The sequence below is a fragment of the Nilaparvata lugens genome, chromosome 9 (genome assembly GCF_014356525.2).
Source record: "Nilaparvata lugens isolate BPH chromosome 9, ASM1435652v1, whole genome shotgun sequence".
In the NCBI taxonomy this organism is placed as follows: domain Eukaryota; kingdom Metazoa; phylum Arthropoda; class Insecta; order Hemiptera; family Delphacidae; genus Nilaparvata; species Nilaparvata lugens.
Genome location: NC_052512.1, coordinates 45,319,605 through 45,333,463, shown reverse-complemented (window position 1 = coordinate 45,333,463; position 13,859 = coordinate 45,319,605). Strand labels below are relative to the sequence as shown.

Below are 13,859 nucleotides of genomic sequence, written 5' to 3'. Positions count from 1 at the left end.
TCAATTTCAATATATCGATTAATTTATATCTTGACCTTATTCTTTTTTGAAACTTTTATTTGTAAAAATCTGGGAGAAGACAGTTTTGGGCTATGCCTGTTGTCTACTCCCAATCATATTATATTTATTATAATTATGATCTGTAATGCCAATGGAATAAATAAATATAGTTATTTGTGCAACTAGTGCGCAAAGTGGCAGTTTGCTGCACCGAAAGAAACGTTTACGCCCGAGCCGTAGGCGAGGGCGGAATGGTTTGTTGAGTGCAGCAGAGGAACTTTGCGCACGTATTTCACATTAAGTTTTTCCTACAGTTACCATTGAATATGAAAAGTGGGTAATTATGGGTAAAATTGCCTGAAATGCATCAAATGTTTTTCTGTGTAATTTTATTATTGATAAAAACCTTAATCCTAAAATCCTAAAGTCCTCGTTGTCCTTGGTTATAATATATAATGAATAATAATTAGCGCGTTGTGCTTGGTTGCACCTCTGCTCACTATAGCAGCCACAGCAGTCACTGTTACCAACTTCATTTTGATTTTGCTGCACTGTTGCTCCATATAACCTACTAAGTATTTGCGTTGCCATGTTGCAAATCTGGAGTGCAGAAAAATTTTCCCGCACTAGAGCGGAAAAGTGATCTTTGCGTTCTGTAATCAGTGCAGCAATGGCCACTTTTCAACGTAACTGTAGGAAAAATAAATTTCGATAGCCTATATCGATCAATTTCGCAAGTATTAGAAGATCCTCAAATATTTGTAAAGAATTTGAAGGAATATTTGGTGAAACTAAAGTTATACTCTTCACAAGAGTTTGATGTTAATCTTTGACTATTCAAGTTGACAATTTGTTTTTCTTTTTTAGTCTTTGCATAGGCTAGCCTAGATTTAACCTCAACACTATTCAAATGTATTTTCCTACAGTTACGTTGAAAAGTGGCCATTGCTGCACTGATTACAGAACGCAAAGAATCACTTTTCCGCTCTAGTGCGGCAAAAATTTTTCCTGCACTCCAGATTTGCAACATGGCAATGCAAAATAGTTAGTAGGTTATTTGGAGCACCAGTGCAGCAAAATCAAAATTAAGTTGGTAACTGTGACTGTGGTGCACGTTATAAGAATATTGAGGTGGTGGACAACAGTGGATGACAGCCACAGCACAGTGCCACCCACACACCACACAGCCGCCCCGCCATTCAAACACACATACTTAATTCTTATTTATTTACTAGCCGTCAGGCTCGCTTCGCTCGCCATATCCGTCTAGCTAGGGGGCTCCGCCCCCTGGACCCCCGACTGGATCGTTCTGGAATAAGATCTGCAGGCTCGCTCCGCTCGCCTACATTTTTCATTTGAGCATTTTTATCATATGTTAGGACGATCCAGTCGGGGGTCCAGACTAAACGTCTGGCTAAACGGATATGGCGAGCGAAGCGAGCCTGACGGCTAGTAATATAATATTCCCAGGATTGAAGTAGCAGTGCCCAATCAATTTTTCCGCGATAAATGCATTTAAATCTTCAACTTGGTGCCAACCTAACAAAGTCAACTCAACTTAATGCCAACCTGACAAAATTATTAATTTAGTTGCCAGTTAACAACTGTTTCGAAGAGGTACTCTATCTAGATTATAGTTCTATAGTAACATATGATATGGAAATTTCAATTATAATTAAGAGATAGGGAGAAGAAGAATATACATGCTAAAAGACGAACTTTAAACCCTTAAAAACCACCCTTAGAGTTGAAATAATGTCAAAAGATTTCTTAGTGCGCCTCTAAAGGGCCAACTGAACATACCTACCAAATTTGAACGTTTTGGTCCGGTAGATTTTTAGTTATGCGAGTGAGTGAGTCAGTCAGTCAGTCAGTGAGTGCCATTTCGCTTTTATATATATAGATTAATAATAAAATTACACAGATATACATTTGATGGATTTCATGGAATTTTACCCATAATTACCCACTTTTCATATTCAATGGTAACTGTAGGATAAACTTAATGTGAAATACGTGCGCAAAGTTCGTTTGCTGCACTCAAGAAACCATTCCTTACTCGCCTACGGCTCGGGCGTAAACGTTTCTTTTGGTCCAGCAAACTGTCACTTTGCGCACTAGTTGCACAAATAACTATTGTACATGTCCTGGAATAAAGAATTTTGTCTTTCTGTGTAGTTGAGAAGTTGATACTGTGGTAGATTATTCATATTAAATAACAATACTAAGAAATTGTCAAAAACCACAGATTTATAATCTCCGTTTATCAGAGATTGACAATGGTGTAACAACTGAAACCGGTCTTTCTAAGTATCAATTAATCTGTGGTTCTTGGCAAGTTCTTAGTATTTTTATTTAATTGACCGAGCGAAGTGAGGTCTAAGATTCCAAGTCGACGGTTTGGCATTTCTCTTAATGTTTAAATGTTCATATGTTGCGCATTTACGGTGAAACGCAGTAATAGATTTCCATGAAATTTGACAGGTATGTTCCTTTTTTAATTGCGCGTCGACGTATATACAAGGTTTTTGGAAATTTTCATTTCAAGGATAATATAAAAGGAAAAAGGAGCCTCCTTCATACGCCAATATTAGAGTAAAAATCAGACTATAGAATTATTCATCATAAATCAGCTGACAAGTGATTACACAGATGTGTGGAGAAGCCAGTCTATTGCTGTATTGCTCTATGACATTAAAGAGGTATGCATCTTTAAGCTGGGTTTACACCAAAGTTATTAACATAATGGTTATAACTTAATCCTTATAGATTCTATTAGATTGAACGGAAGTTGACAAACACATATGTTCATCATGTGTATGGTAAGTTATATTAAATCTTATATAATCTAAATGGATTGAGTTATCAACATTTTTTTAAATAAATTTGGTCTAATCGCAGCTTGTGTATGGTAAGTTATATTAAATCTTATATAATCTAAATGGATTGAGTTATCAACATTTTTTAAATAAATTTGGTCTAATCGCAGCTTTAAGGTCTTTGGTTTCATTATTTTGTTTTGCAATCATGGTATTATTATGCGTGTCCATCAGTATCAATATTCTCACATTCGAAAAAACTAATTTAATAGGTGAATAAAAATAAACAAATGAACTAAATAATGCTGGAGAAATTTCAATATTTTTGATTCTAAAAAAATAATTTTCATCAGATAGAAAGATCATCACGGAACTGGATGAATTATATCATATGGAATACAAATTCAAACGTGAACTGAGTTTGTTAACATTTAAAACAGTTGACATCTGGTACTTGTGGATGAGAATACTGCGTGAAGTCTACTGTTCACAGAACTACTAGTATAAAAGGAAAAAGGAGCCTCCTTCATACGCCAATATCAGAGTAAAAATCAGACTATAGAATTATTCATCATAAATCAGCTGACAAGTGATTACACAGATGTGTGGAGAAGCCAGTCTATTGCTGTATTTCCATAAGGTCTATAGTTTCAATCAGGTACTTGTGGATGAGAATACTGTGCTCTCAGAATAGTATCATCATGGATTGTTGACATGCCAGCAATGATAACTTGGACATTTTTATTATGAGTAGAAATAATAATATGGAACTCTATTATTGGTTTTGTTGTGTGAAAAACTGTCTCTGTTTATTTATGTGGAACATTTTCAGGAACTTTGTAATCGTACACTGTATGAAGCAATAAATAAATTCATTCATTCATTCATAAGGTCTATAGTTTCAATCAGCTACTTGTGGATGAGAATACTGCGTGAGGTCTACTGTTCACAGAACTACTAGTTTAAATAATTTCAATGATGAGATTTTTTCAATTTTCCAACTGATTGTTAATTTGTGTTTGACAGTCTGTGGACCCGACCGGGTTCTGCAGCGAGCTGATCCTATGGCGTGTGGACGCAGTGGGTCCCCTGTCGAAATCCGGCGGAGTCAGCGAATTGGCTCGTATCAATTCCCCCCACCTGTCTGCCTTCTCCAATGTGGCCTGGATACCGACCCTTCTTCCCTCCACCACTCTGGGTCAACTCTCCAATTCACCCAGTGCTTGTTTTGTGGCTTCTGACGGCGAGAGTCTTAGGGTAGGTATCGAATTAGCTCATACAATATTAAATTATTATCAAACCAAAATCCCAATTAAATTTATTCATTTATAATTTTTTCCTACAGTTACGTTGAAAAGTGGCCATTGCTGCACTGATTACAGAACGCAAAGAATCACTTTTCCGCTCTAGTGCGGGAAAAATTTTTCTGCACTCCAGATTTGCAACATGGCAACGCAAAATACTTAGTAGGTTATATGGAGCAACAGTGCAGCAAAATCAAAATGAAGTTGGTAACAGTGACTGCTGTGGCTGCTATAGTGAGCAGAGGTGCAACCAAGCACAACGCGCTAATTATTATTCATTATATATTATAACCAAGGACAACGAGGACTTTAGGATTTTAGGATTAAGGTTTTTATCAATAATAAAATTACACAGAAAAACATTTGATGGATTTCAGGCAATTTTACCCATAATTACCCACTTTTCATATTCAATGGTAACTGTAGGAAAAACTTAATGTGAAATACGTGCGCAAAGTTCCTCTGCTGCACTCAACAAACCATTCCTTACTCGCCTACGGCTCGGGCGTAAACGTTTCTTTCGGTGCAGCAAACTGTCACTTTGCGCACTAGTTGCACAAATAACTATTACAAAGTAGCACCATAGAGAAACAATGGCATGAGTAGATATCCGATGGTATAGGGTGTTTATGTCGCAACTTTTACTGTTATATCAAGCTGATAGTTCACGTAGTTCTTTCCTGTGAAGCTGTGTAACGCTGGTAGTCTCTCATATTGTGCCGTTCATACACTCTTACCCGGTCAAAACAGTAAAAATCGACAGTAATCGGCTTGAGATAACAGTAAAAGTTGCGACATAAACGCCCTATACCATGGGATATCTACTCATGCTATTGTTTCTCTATGACATAACCTTCAGATTATGGAATTATTCATCATAAATCAGCTGACAAGTGATTACACAGATGTGTGGAGAAGCCAGTCTATTGCTGTATTTCCATAAGGTCTATAGTTTCAATCAGGTACTTGTGGATGAGAATACTGTGCTCTCAGAATAGTATCATCATGGACTGTTGACATGCCAGCAATGATAACTTGGACATTTTTATTATGAGTAGAAATAATAATATGGAACTCTATTATTGGTTTTGTTGTGTGAAAAACTGTCTCTGTTTATTTATGTGGAACATTTTCAGGAACTTTGTAATCGTACACTGTATGAAGCAATAAATAAATTCATTCATTCATTCATAAGGTCTATAGTTTCAATCAGCTACTTGTGGATGAGAATACTGCGTGAGGTCTACTGTTCACAGAACTACTAGTTTAAAGAATTTCAATGATGAGATTTTTTCAATTTTCCAACTGATTGTTAATTTGTGTTTGACAGTCTGTGGACCCGACCGGGTTCTGCAGCGAGCTGATCCTATGGCGTGTGGACGCAGTCGGTCCCCTGTCGAAATCCGGCGGAGTCAGCGAATTGGCTCGTATCAATTCCCCCCACCTGTCTGCCTTCTCCAATGTGGCCTGGATACCGACCCTTCTTCCCTCCACCACGCTGGGTCAACTCTCCAATTCACCCAGTGCTTGTTTTGTGGCTTCTGACGGCGAGAGTCTTAGGGTAGGTATCGAATTAGCTCATACAATATTAAATTATTATCAAACAAAAATCCCAATTAAATTTATTCATTTATAATTTTTTCCTACAGTTACGTTGAAAAGTGGCCATTGCTGCACTGATTACAGAACGCAAAGAATCACTTTTCCGCTCTAGTGCGGGAAAAATTTTTCTGCACTCCAGATTTGCAACATGGCAACGCAAAATACTTAGTAGGTTATATGGAGCAACAGTGCAGCAAAATCAAAATGAAGTTGGTAACAGTGACTGCTGTGGCTGCTATAGTGAGCAGAGGTGCAACCAAGCACAACGCGCTAATTATTATTCATTATATATTATAACCAACGACAACGAGGACTTTAGGATTTTAGGATTAAGGTTTTTATCAATAATAAAATTACACAGAAAAACATTTGATGGATTTCAGGCAATTTTACCCATAATTACCCACTTTTCATATTCAATGGTAACTGTAGGAAAAACTTAATGTGAAATACGTGCGCAAAGTTCCTCTGCTGCACTCAACAAACCATTCCTTACTCGCCTACGGCTCGGGCGTAAACGTTTCTTTCGGTGCAGCAAACTGTCACTTTGCGCACTACTTGCACAAATAACTATTACAAAGTAGCACCATAGACAAACAATAGCGTAAGTAGATATCCGATGGTATAGGGTGTTTATGTCGCAACTTTTACTGTTATCTCAAGCTGATAGTCCACGTAGTTCTTTCCTGTGAAGCTGTGTAACGCTGGTAGTCTCTCATATTGTGCCGTTCATACACTCTTACCCGGTCAAAACAGTAAAAATCGACAATAATCGACAGTAATCGGCTTGAGATAACAGTAAAAGTTGCGACATAAACGCCCTATACCATGGGATATCTACTCATGCTATTGTTTCTCTATGACATAACCTTCAGATTATGGTTATGTTTAATTAAAATTATCTGTTCAATTTTAAAGGATCTGTTGTATTTTTTATTTCAAAGGTTATAGGTTAGGTTTCTGCATTTAAATATCAAATGTGATGCCATAGAGAAAAGATAGCATGAGAAGATGAGCCATGGTTTGTAGAATTCATTCAAAGTTTGGGAGTTTTGTATCAAATTATGGTGTTGTGTATCAATATTCTCACATTCGAAAAAAACTAATTAATAGGTGAATAAAAAAAACAAATGAACTAAATAATGCTGGAGAAATTTCAATATTTTGATTCTAAAAAAATAATAAATTTTCATCAGATAGAAAGATCATCACGGAACTGGATGAATTATATCATATGGAATACAAATTCAAACGTGAACTGAGTTTGTTAACATTTAAAACAGTTGACATCTGGTACTTGTGGATGAGAATACTGCGTGAAGTCTACTGTTCACAGAACTACTAGTATAAAAGGAAAAAGGAGCCTCCTTCATACGCCAATATCAGAGTAAAAATCAGACTATAGAATTATTCATCATAAATCAGCTGACAAGTGATTTACACAGATGTGTGGAGAAGCCAGTCTATTGCTGTATTTCCATAAGGTCTATAGTTTCAATCAGGTACTTGTGGATGAGAATACTGTGCTCTCAGAATAGTATCATCATGGATTGTTGACATGCCAGCAATGATAACTTGGACATTTTATTATGAGTAGAAATAATAATATGGAACTCTATTATTGGTTTTGTTGTGTGAAAAACTGTCTCTGTTTATTTATGTGGAACATTTTCAGGAACTTTGTAATCGTACACTGTATGAAGCAATAAATAAATTCATTCATTCATTCATAAGGTCTATAGTTTCAATCAGCTACTTGTGGATGAGAATACTGCGTGAGGTCTACTGTTCACAGAACTACTAGTTTAAATAATTTCAATGATGAGATTTTTTCAATTTTCCAACTGATTGTAATTTGTGTTTGACAGTCTGTGGACCCGACCGGGTTCTGCAGCGAGCTGATCCTATGGCGTGTGGACGCAGTGGGTCCCCTGTCGAAATCCGGCGGAGTCAGCGAATTGGCTCGTATCAATTCCCCCCACCTGTCTGCCTTCTCCAATGTGGCCTGGATACCGACCCTTCTTCCCTCCACCACTCTGGGTCAACTCTCCAATTCACCCAGTGCTTGTTTTGTGGCTTCTGACGGCGAGAGTCTTAGGGTAGGTATCGAATTAGCTCATACAATATTAAATTATTATCAAACCAAAATCCCAATTAAATTTATTCATTTATAATTTTTTCCTACAGTTACGTTGAAAAGTGGCCATTGCTGCACTGATTACAGAACGCAAAGAATCACTTTTCCGCTCTAGTGCGGGAAAAATTTTTCTGCACTCCAGATTTGCAACATGGCAACGCAAAATACTTAGTAGGTTATATGGAGCAACAGTGCAGCAAAATCAAAATGAAGTTGGTAACAGTGACTGCTGTGGCTGCTATAGTGAGCAGAGGTGCAACCAAGCACAACGCGCTAATTATTATTCATTATATATTATAACCAAGGACAACGAGGACTTTAGGATTTTAGGATTAAGGTTTTATCAATAATAAAATTACACAGAAAAACATTTGATGGATTTCAGGCAATTTTACCCATAATTACCCACTTTTCATATTCAATGGTAACTGTAGGAAAAACTTAATGTGAAATACGTGCGCAAAGTTCCTCTGCTGCACTCAACAAACCATTCCTTACTCGCCTACGGCTCGGGCGTAAACGTTTCTTTCGGTGCAGCAAACTGTCACTTTGCGCACTAGTTGCACAAATAACTATTACAAAGTAGCACCATAGAGAAACAATGGCATGAGTAGATATCCGATGGTATAGGGTGTTTATGTCGCAACTTTTACTGTTATATCAAGCTGATAGTTCACGTAGTTCTTTCCTGTGAAGCTGTGTAACGCTGGTAGTCTCTCATATTGTGCCGTTCATACACTCTTACCCGGTCAAAACAGTAAAAATCGACAATAATCGACAGTAATCGGCTTGAGATAACAGTAAAAGTTGCGACATAAACGCCCTATACCATGGGATATCTACTCATGCTATTGTTTCTCTATGACATAACCTTCAGATTATGGTTATGTTAATTAAAATTATCTGTTCAATTTTAAAGGATCTGTTGTATTTTTTATTTCAAAGGTTATAGGTTAGGTTTCTGCATTTAAATATCCAATGTGATGCCATAGAGAAAAGACAGCATGAGAAGATATGCCATGGTTTGTAGAATTCATTCAAAGTTTGGGAGTTTTGTATTAAATTATGGTGTTGTGTATCAAGTTGAGATGATACTGTATCATATGTGGTGATACTGTATCATTAAGGTTATAGGTTAGGTTTCTGCATTTAAATATCCAATGTGATGCCATAGAGAAAAGATAGCATGAGAAGATATGCCATGGTTTGTAGAATTCATTCAAAGTTTGGGAGTTTTGTATCAAATTATGGTGTTGTGTATCAAGTTGAGATGATACTGTATCATATTGTGGTGATACTGTATCATTTATGGTGATGCCATAGAGAAAAGACAGCATGAGAAGATATGCCATGGTTTGTAGAATTCATTCAAAGTTTGGGAGTTTTGTATCAAATTATGGTGTTGTGTATCAAGTTTAGATGATACTGTATTATATTGTGGTGATACTGTATCATTTATGGTGATGCCATAGAGAAAAGACAGCATGAGAAGATGAGCCATGGTTTCTAGAATTCATTCAAAGTTTGGGAGTTTTGTATTAAAGTATGGTGTTGTGTATCAAGTTTAGATGATACTGTATCATATTGTGGTGATACTGTATCATTTATGGTGATGCCATAGAGAAAAGACAGCATGAGAAGATATGCCATGGTTTGTAGAATTCATTCAAAGTTTGGGAGTTTTGTATCAAATTATGGTGTTGTGTATCAACTTGAGAGATAATATGTTACAACCAATTTAATAATAAACTAATTGCAAACAAGAGGAAGAATGCAAAGAACCCCAGAGTCGGCGGATCATGCCAGCAGCTCAACATCATGAAAGAAGTAAGGTTAAGAAAATCCAAATTTGAGAGAGTCAAGAAATAGTTATTTGTGCAACTAGTGCGCAAAGTAACAGTTTGCTGCACCGAAAGAAACGTTTACGCCCGAGCCGTAGGCTAGGGCGGAATGGCTTCTTGAGTGCAGCAGAGGAACTTTGCGCACGTATTTCACATTTAATTTTTCCTACAGTTACCATTGAATATGAGAAGTGGTTGATTGAATGATTATGGGTAAAATGATGGCTGAAATCCATCAAATGTTTGTGTGTGTGATGCTGTTATTAATAGCAACTTTAATTCATTTAAAAATTAATAATCCAATTGAAGTTGAAAATTCTCAGCCAAAGTTCTCATTTTTATTCATTCAAGAATCAGAAAAAATACAGATGGAACAAAAACTTCACATTCAAAATATACGCCAGCAGCTTGTTGGCTGAACCGAGATGCAAGATAGCTGAACACAACAAGATGGCTGAACCGACAAGCGCGCGACCTAGCGGAAAGAATCGTATCTAAGTTGTTTCATCCAGCTAAAAATATTACTAGAACACGATTCAGAAATTTAGACTTTTGCTCAAATTAACGAGAAAAATGCTCAAAGTAAACTGAAAAATATTTATAAAAATAACATAGACAACAGAGAATATTTATTGTAGTATTGTTATGTTTTTTATTATTTTTATTTATATGAATATCGAACGGTAATCATTTAACCTCAAAATTCGAATTTTATAATGTATATTTGCTACTTTTCTCATTTCTTGGAGTTGATATAATAATTATCAATAGAAAAGAACTATTATTTATTATTAAATGATGAGAATTTGTAAACGATGATTATTTAATTATGATTTAGATGAACATTATTCTTGTTTTGGATTTCTAGATTGGGATTTTATCATAAATGTAGGGTAGCCATTGAAATGATTCTTATTTAAATCTAACCACAGTCATTTTTACCAACTTAATTTTTGTTTTCGTGCACTAATCCTCCATATAACCCACCAACTATTTTGTGTTGACATGTTGCAAATGTGGAGTGCAGAAAAATTTTTTCCCGCACTAGAGCGGAAAAGTGATTCTTTGCGTTCTGTAATCAGTGCAGGAATCGTCACTTTTCAAGGTAACTGTAGGAAAATAATATATATTACTCGAAACAAATATGAAAATAGAGAAGAAACTAAGATAGTATTACAAAGTACAGAATTACAAAAGATTGATATAGTTTTAAATTTAGAGTTCATAAATTTAGGAAATAGCGCTACTCCTTTTATATTTCACTTTTTATCACCTTTTATATTTATGAAAAATTTCCAAGTTATTAATTTGCGAAGAGAAGAGAATGTAGAAATCTGATGATGCAGCTTACCGGAATTTAGTAGAAAAAAATGTCGTAGATACATTACTGTGTTGTGTCATCATAATTTAATATTAATAAACTTTCAAATACAGATATATAGAGACCTATGGATAATGAACGATTAATAAATAATATGAACTCAGAAATAAAATCAAGTAAAACATCCAAGGGCAACCCAGCGATTCTGTATTTCTCTTAATGTTTAAATGTTTATATGTTTTTATGTTGCGCATTTACGGCGAAACGCGGTAATAGATTTTCATGGAATTTGACAGGTATGTTCCTTTTTAAATTTCGCGTCGACGTATATACAAGGTTTTTGGAAATTTTGCATTTCAAGGATAATATTAAAGGAAAAAGGAGCCTCCTTCATACGCCAATATCACCGTAAAAATCAGACTATAGAATTTTTCATCATAAATCAGCTGTCTAGTGGACTATAATACTACCCGTTCAAAAACATCGAACATCTTGAAAATTGTATCTTTCCATTAACGTTAGTAGACAGTTGACTATGATACTACCCGTTAAAAAACATCGAACATCTTGAAAATTGTATCTTTCCATCAACGTTGTTGACAGTTGCAGCCAGACCTGATAGCAGCGCTCGCTCACACTCTCCGGGACGACACGTCACGGTACGATATAGGACAGAAAGTTCTATGTTTATTTAGGATTTTTTCCAGACATTTTTAATTGATAAATTATTTATTAATTTTTGAGAAAACATAACAACAGGTCAATGTAACTCACTGAGCGCGAGGTCTACTGGTCACAGAACTACTAGTTTCAGTAGGAAGAGAGTTATAAGCTCTTAATCCGCTATAATGTGGCCCTTCCTCTAACCTTGTGTTTTTTGTTGCGGGTACTGAAGATGAACTATCTGGTTTCTAGTGTTGTAACTATGACGGATGTGACTCTATCAATATCTTCTTGTAACTTTCCTTGGCCTACTACCATAGGTAAGGAAAGTATTGCTTTCCAAAAAAAATTAAGGTACCTTAATTTCAAGTTTTCTATACGTTTCAAGGTCCCCTGAGTCCAAAAACATGATTTTTGGGTGTTGGTCTGTGTGTGTGTGTGTGTGTGTGTGGTGTGTGTGTGTGTGTGTGTGTGTGTGTGTGTGTGTATGTGTGTATGTCTGTGAACACGATAACTCCATTCATAATTAACCGATTGACTTGAAATTTGGAACTTAAGGTCCTTATACCATGAGGATCCGACAATAAGAAATTCAATAAAATCCAATTCAAGATGGCGGAAAAAATGGCAGATAATTACTAAAAAACTATGTTTTTCACGTTTTTCTCGAAAACGGCTCTAACGATTTTCTTCAAATTCATACCATGTATAGCTATTTATAAGCCCTATCAACTGACATGAGTCTCATTTCTGGGAAAATTTCAGGAGCTCCGTAATATTCTTTTGAAAAATGGCGGCTAATCACTGAAAACCATGTTTTTCACGGTTTTCTCGAAAACGGCTCTAACGATTTTCTTCAAATTTATACCATGGATAGCTATTTATAAGCCCTATCAACTGATATGAGTCTCATTTCTGGGAAATTGCAGGAGCTGCGTAATATTCTCGAGAAAAATGGCGGATAATTACTAAAAAACCAGGTTTTTCACGGTTTTCTCGAAAACGGCTCTAACGATTTTCTTCAAATTTATACCATGGATAGCTATTTATAAGCCCTATCAACTGACATGAGTCTCATTTCCAGGAAAATTGCAGGAGCTGCGTAATATTCTCGAGAAAAATGGCGAATAATTAATGAAAAACCATGTTTTTCACGATTTTCTCAAAAATTACTCGACTGATTTATTTCAAATTCATACTCTGTATAGTTATTTATCAGCTCCATCAACTGGCATGAGTCTCCTTTCTGGGAAACTAATGGGGGGTTCACCCCATCCTTGAGAAATGGACTTTGTAACCTCCTTCTCGTTCATGAGGTAGGTAGGTAGAGCAGTCTATACAAATAACACATAGTCGTAGAACAGCTGTTTTGACGACTTTTAAAAATCATCGGATTTCACAATTTACACAAAGGAAAAAGTACTCTGAAAACACACATATACAGTAGTCTGATCGTAGTTTCAAATAATTATGTTGCCGCCAATCGTCAATATGTTATTTCTCTAAATTATTGTCGTTTAAGAATGAGGCTCACAGTTCAATGAGCAAATTAGAATTTTAAGTCTTCTGAAAGAGTTTTTACAAGATTCATAAGGCTTCATGTTGTCGACAATTGTGAAGATCTGTAGCAAAGATATGTAACATAGTACAGTACGCGTCCCATAGCTTTGCCTATCAACGGAGGTTCACTATGCTACAATACTTCCCGTTCATAAACGGGATCTGCCCCATTAGGGGCAGATTGGACTATAATACTAGCCGTTCAAAAACGGGATCTGCCCCATTAGGGGCAGATTGGACTATAATACTAGCCGTTCAAAAACGGGATCTGCCGATCAGGACAGGCTCCTCAATCTGAAACGAGCATCTATAGCTTTCTTTGTTCGGTAGTTTTCGGCCGATGCCAGTTCGGACGAAATCGGTTCCAGTGGACGGCCGACCTAAATCAGTTTATGATGTTGATTCCATGATGAATTTGAGTTGAATTAATGTGGATATTTGGCATATTTTACAGGTTTACCAAGCCGTGATAGATGCTCGCACCCTATTGGCCGAGGTAGCCTCTTCAGAACGACGCAGCCGATGGCTAGGGCGGTTCGCTGAACAGTCTCAGCAGTGACCTCAGCTCAGAGATGCTCACCATGCAACGGGTGCTGCAACGCTGCTTTGCAA

General features: G+C 36.4%; 1 protein-coding gene across 1 annotated transcript in view; it reads left to right on the top strand.

Annotated features, from left to right (window-relative positions):
- LOC111061273 (dmX-like protein 2) overlaps window positions 1-6,681 on the top strand; it is a 54,927-nt gene extending 48,246 nt beyond the window's left edge. The window contains exons 7-8 of the mRNA XM_039435350.1: window positions 5,454-5,684; window positions 6,670-6,681. Coding sequence (XP_039291284.1) covers window positions 5,454-5,684; window positions 6,670-6,681 — 243 coding nt within the window. The remainder of the gene's footprint in view (window positions 1-5,453; window positions 5,685-6,669) is intronic.
- Window positions 6,682-13,859: the final 7,178 nt, after the last annotated feature.